The 6,297-nt window shown below is 39.8% G+C and overlaps 1 protein-coding gene across 1 annotated transcript; it reads right to left on the bottom strand.

The window, feature by feature from the left end:
- Positions 1-2,963: 2,963 nt before the first annotated feature.
- Positions 2,964-4,872, bottom strand: LOC129188891 (regulator of G-protein signaling 5-like). Its single transcript, XM_054790017.1, has 5 exons — positions 4,755-4,872; positions 4,586-4,663; positions 4,042-4,103; positions 3,712-3,878; positions 2,964-3,618 (listed from the first exon to the last, which is right to left on the bottom strand). The coding sequence occupies exons 1-5, from the start codon at positions 4,847-4,849 to the stop codon at positions 3,430-3,432; spliced, it is 591 nt and encodes a 196-aa protein (XP_054645992.1). The 5' UTR covers positions 4,850-4,872; the 3' UTR covers positions 2,964-3,429.
- Between the last annotated feature and the right edge of the window lie 1,425 nt (positions 4,873-6,297).

The raw sequence follows: 6,297 nt of genomic DNA, 5'->3' as shown, positions 1-6,297 counted from the left end.
TTTTAGTGTTATTATTTCAGTTATTTGTAATTTAATTAGTGTTTTCTTTCTTTTTTCCCTGTGTACCTTGGGGGAGGTATTTACATAAGCCTCCCTTGGCTTCCATCCTCTCCTGCACAATGATTTGTGCTATTTTAGTGCATTATAGTGCATTTTTGTTCATAAATGATGTTGTTTCCCTCTTTTTTTTAACTCTGTTTATGATGTGTAAATAAACACATGAATAAAAATAAATAAATAAATATCTGCAGTTTGTGTTCTCACAGGGCGGTAGCGGCTACTGCTGAGACGTCCGCCCCGCCCCAAAGCAGTCATAAGCCGTCAGTGCACAGTCGGCTTCCGCGGCACACTGAGAGCGTAGTGGAGATCCACGCATCCATGAATCATGCAGGCGCGAGGCGCAATGCCGCCGGGGTGAATCTCGGCCTGTTTTACAGAGCAGGATCTCAAACGGAAATGTTTCTTAAACTTCAATAAATTAGTACTCATTACGTCACTTAACAAACTGAGAATCAAGTTTATTTGTAGTTCTGAACATAAGATGTTTTTACTCACTTTTTTGTCTCTCTTGCGAGGCTATGCTTTTTTCCTACAGCATCTCTTACAGCATCACATGCAAATAATATGCAAATTAGCCAAAGGCGTCATCTCGCGACTTCTGGGACAGCCAATAGCTATTTTTCTTACTGAGGAGTTGGCAACAGTTTCAATTTTACACTACTAAAATGATGTTATTTTTCCTTCAGATATTATGAAGTTATTTTTGTAAAATTACAACGTTTTCTTGTTACATTACAACTTTATTCTGTTAATATTCAGACATTATTGTTGGAAAATGACTACTGATTTATTTCTTTTTCCCCGCTTTCTTGTAATATTATGTGCCGTGGGCCACTTAAAAAAAAACATATGGCACCCGAGCCGCACTTTGGACACCCCTGCTGTATGTAGTATGATTATGTAGACCAGACGAAGTAAAACCTCGACAATACCTGCAAACACACTCCACTCTATACATAATTCCCTGTGTCTTGCGAGGCAAGTGCACACTTGGAGAGCCTTGCCCTGAGAGAGCCTGTCATATTCAAATGTGTTTAATTGACTGGGTCCAGAATGTAATTGGTTTTTGCATTATACGATACGTGGCAGTGCACTGAACTCAGAATAAATGGAGATTCCGGGCTGGCATTTAACTTATTGCTGTTCATCTCCTCATACCATACAATTCTACAGAGGTTCTAGTCCAAAAGGTGACTGAAACATCGAGACAGAAGTTCACTGGTTTGTCTGAGTGGAACTCATCAGCTGTCACCATAAAATCAACATCGTCCGGGGGTCTGGCCACTATCATCATCTTCTATGAGTTCGAGGCTTCCGCATCAGAGAGGAGACACATGACAAGCTCAGTGTATAGTCTGCCAAGTTTCCTTGCTCTGCACATACCACTTGAAAAATACATTCGCGGGCACTAAATGATGACAAAGCACCATCATCTGCTCACAGAGGAATGTTCCCAAACCAAGAAGAACATTGTTTTCGTGTAGCATAATGACACGGCCATCATCTTGTACCGTGCCGCTCAGTTAGTACTGGCGATTTCATTGGAGCAGATCCTTTAACATGGCCGAGGATACAATCTTCATCCTTAATGATGGTCGTGACAGTCGAGCGGTTAAGACCAAGTTGCGGCCAATATTTGTGGGTGTTTCTTCTCGCTCAGCTTTTTATGATGTTCATTTTCACTTCCATGCTGATGACGGTCACACTTTACAATAAGGTACACAAAATTACAGTAGTTAATGAGGAATTACCTGACCTAACCCCAACCCAAACCACTACTCATTACTTCCTCATTAGTTCGTCAGTAACTACTCAAAATTAATGTGCCTTAATTCCTCAGTAACTACTCTACTCATTAGTTCTTCATTAGTTCTTCAGTATCTACTCTAGATTCATGTGCCTTAATCATTAATTCCTCATTAGTTCTTCATTAGCTCCTCAGTAACTACTGTATTTTTGTGTACCTTATTGTAAAGTGAGACCGTGACGGCCTTTCTTTTCTTCTGCACCCTTCCCCCAGAACAGCCTGCCTTACACGATGAGGCATACACTGCACCCGTGAAGCGTGTATACATGCACTGTGCGTGCTGTGTACGTTCTCGAGTGAGTTGAGTGTTTACGGACCAAGATTAAGTTTTCAATTAATTTATGGGAGCACGTCCATAACCAGAAAACGCCGTAACACAGAAGCAAGGACTATCTGTAGTATACTGTATAGTGTACGGTGATGAAGTTGTTTTTTGTGTTTGTATTTTACTTTTGCTTCACTATATTTTCAAGAGAAAATGGATACTTTTGCTCTGATACATTTCCAACGAGCATCATCATTATTCGTTACTCTTCGTTTTCCTTCGGCGGCCAGCGGCTGAATGAATGAAATAATAATTATGCTGCTGTTCGCCAATCAATCCAAAAAAGAAAAAGGAGAAGGTGTATGAAGCACCAGTGTACATAAACAGGAAGTTGCGGCTTGGCTGGCAACGTTTCCCGGTTCACACGTGACACGCACGACGGCCGCAAACTGCTTTGACAACATGACTTAAGAGGAAAAAAAAAAAAAATTGCTGACTGAGCATTAGTCAGATAGCTGCAGATTAACCTTCAAGGTTTTCTGTTGTGTTTCAAACAGGCGGGTAGGAGTTCACCTAAAAAAGCTAGGTGAAAACCACGTAAATAGTTTTCAAAAAAACAAACTTAAGTGCTCATTAACAAGTTGTATATGTACTCTTTACTTGCTATACTTGTGTAAACATTAGTTATTATACTTACGTCCGATAGATACAACTTTTACTGTGTACTTTATACAAGACTGATAAGAACAGAAGATGAAAAGTGTGTCTTTGTGTGCAACTGACTGTATTTTCTCAATATCAGAATAATCAGAACAATTGTTGCATGGAAAAATGTGTTTTAATTTTAGAGCAGGCCAGCTGCCCCAAATGCAATACAGTATCTGTTAGCAAAATACATTAGGGTCTTCTGATGGTCCACTGGATACAAATGGCAAATAGCATATTATGTGTAAAAACATTCACTGGTGATTCAAAAGCTACAAAATCAGCTCTTGAGCGTATTGTAAGATATCCGTGCTTCTGACTAAAGCGCGTGCTGGTGTCTTGCAGCTGTGAATATCACAGTATAATACATTTCAATGGACCAGTCCAGAACATATACATGAAATCACATCAGGCAGTAATGAAAGACATCCTTTGTCGTCAAGCAGCCATCATTGTTGAAAGTGCTTCATGCTTAAAACAGCTTATGTTGTGTATTTTCCACACTTGTTGTGAATGTTTATGCTCAGTATTAGAGTCTCTTTGAGTGCAGAACTTCATTATTGGTCCATTCGCATATTTAGGAGTAGATTAATCACGAGGTGTTGTTTCGTCTCCTTGCAGCTGCACACAGTTCTTTGTAGAGGTCAGAGAGGATAAACCTTGGGTAGGAGTTGTTCTCCATCAGGCAGTAGATCTTTCTCTGAGCTGCCAAAAAGCTGGTCGCATTTGGCTCATGGAGACTCTGGATTATATCATTTTTTGTGTAAAAGTCAAGGTTCACCTGTAACAAAAGGGAAACACGCATGATGAACCTCAAACCTAAATCATGACATCAGTTTTATGAAGACGGTATATTTTGATGTAAAGTCATTACCTCTTTGGGAGCTTCATTTTTAATGAATTCCTCGTAAATGCTGTTGGCCTTGGACGTCAATTCTTGGTGTGATGACAGCATCCTGAAATCCTCACACGCTGTCCAAAACTCAATGTTCTCTTCACAGAACTCGGTCTTCAAGAAGATGTAAAAAGCAGCCTTTCCGTCTGTGGGAGCGACAAGAACAAACAAACATTAAAAGACATCTCCTTCCTGTGCGTTAAGGTAACATAAGTGCGGCAACCATCACAGGATGGATGGCAATAAAAACCTGACCTTTGAAACACTCTTATGTAATTGTACACAAATAGAGGGTTGAATGATGCTTACATTTATGACCGAGTAGTTTGTCTAGTGACTGCGCCCATTGGTTCACATCATCTGCAGTTGGCCTGAGGGAAGAGAGCACAGATCAGTCAGCAGGTTATTAGAGCAGACCAGCAGGGATGGCATGAGGTCGCCACTTTGATATATTATTTAACATTAAAGATGCTAAAGCCAATCCGATGTAGGTCAATATATGCTAAGATATGTGAACAACACATTAGCATCACAATACATTTATTTTAGTTTTAGTATAAGAGCCAATAAAAAATAAGTGACGGGCCAAAAATGGCCCCCAAGCTCCACTTTGGACACCCCAGGGGTAAGCTAAAGAAGTATGTTAACTAAAGTATAGTCCTATAGTAAAAATACAATATGTTAATATAGAAATCCAGAAGTTTTTAAAAAAATATTTAATATGTTCATTTATTTTTCCTACAGTGGACATTTAAATACAATTTTGAAATAATTTAATGGACCCATGCATGAAATCTCTTCAAATACATTGTCATCTTAAATATGATGCATGTGTAATGCAAAGTAGTCTTACCTGTGGGATTTGTCCTTCATTGAATGAAGCGAGTTTGTCTTCAAGAAGAGACCAATTCTGGTTTTCCAGTTTTTCACCCTGTTAAAAAAGATGCAGATTAGTGAACCTCAGCACCAAAAAAATATTATACAGCGTTATATAATTCAGGTTGATTCTGAAGTTAACTCACTTCATCCCTTTTTTGTCTTTGGACAAGTCTGTGAGTTTCATGCAATCGGTGAACGCCATGTTCCAGTGTGATAGACTAGCAAGGTCCTCCTTCATGGTTTTATCTCCTCTTCCTCTCCCTCTTGACTCACTGCCGAACTTTATAGTTTCCCTCCAGCAGTGAGCTGCAGCTGACAAGGAGGGGGCGGGCCTGGCATGACAGATCTTTCACACAATTGGCTCTAACATTTAAACACTGACAAGCTTCATTGTGACTGAATGTTCCAAGGAAACCGTTGTTGTTATTGCATAAACAACACACCCCAAATATCTATAAGGCCTCTGTCGCCTCTTGCAAATTATAATGCTACCTATTTTTTACATTCTTGGAACCTTTTTAAGCTTAATTGCTCTATTTGTGCTTAGATTCACTCAAAAAGCACCAATCCCACTCCCGAAAAAGATAAAACACACAAAAACACCCTGCAATTTTAGGCATCACAATGCCACTACATGACTGAGGAGTTGTCCTACATTTTTTACATGATGTGAAATATACAGGTAAATGTTTAAATGTGTCGTTGTACACGATGCGCAGCATTCTTTGTTAAGGAGTCACACAGAGTGTGCCTCTGACAGGTATGAAGCACATCAAGGCTTGATGTGTTGACAGTGGCAGTGATGAAATGTTCCCTTCTATGGTTCATTCAAAAGCTCTTACACTCTACATCAGGTGCCAAAAAAGTTATGCTGGCCTCCCTCCGCAGTAATTAAGGAAGCCAGTGACTTTCCAAGCTCATCGACAGCAAAATGTGTGTGCAATTACTGCTTTTAGTGTGCAGCAAAGTTTGCACAAGAACTGCACACAAGTCACATGCATGGTGGTTCTCAACTTTGCAAGTGAAGAATGTATATATATACAGTAGACGCCCCTACAACGTAAATAATCCGTTCCGAGAACCTTTATGTTATAGGGTTTTTATGTTATACGAAGCGTAAAATACATGTAAATAGCCTAATCCGTTCCAAGATCTTCCCAAACTCACCCCTTTGGCCCTTCAAAATATTCAAAGTCCACCAAATATGGTGGGAAAATATAAGAAAACATTAGCATAAACATAGTAGAGTAACATTCCAATATAAAATAAGGTAATAAATAAGATTACTGTAAATGAATAAAACTGAAAAACAAAAACCATCTTACCGTTCACGGGATGTCTTGATCAGGAGCGCAAGTGGAGGCAGGAAGGAGGAGGAGGACTAGCCTGAGTCGATACGCGACTCAAAGAGTCTAAGAGTCAGCTGGTCTTACACGATAATGCTGTGTGCAAAATATTAATTTGTAACTTAACTTAATTGTTTAAGTTAGTTTAAGGGCGACTACGAAGAGGAAGGGATGTTGAAGGGAGAAGCCTGTCTCTCACACAAACTCACGTACGTGCTGTATAACTCAGCCAATGAGATAAGAGCATAGGCTGTGCCCTGATAATCAGCCAATGAGATGAGAGCGGAGGCGGTGCCCCGAAAATTAGCCAATGAGAGCGTGATGCGTCAGAAGACGTCAC

Source organism: Dunckerocampus dactyliophorus, chromosome 10 (assembly GCF_027744805.1).
Source record: "Dunckerocampus dactyliophorus isolate RoL2022-P2 chromosome 10, RoL_Ddac_1.1, whole genome shotgun sequence".
Taxonomy (NCBI): Eukaryota; Metazoa; Chordata; class Actinopteri; order Syngnathiformes; family Syngnathidae; genus Dunckerocampus; species Dunckerocampus dactyliophorus.
Note: the sequence above shows the minus strand (reverse complement) of the source record. Positions and strands in the feature narration are given on the sequence as shown.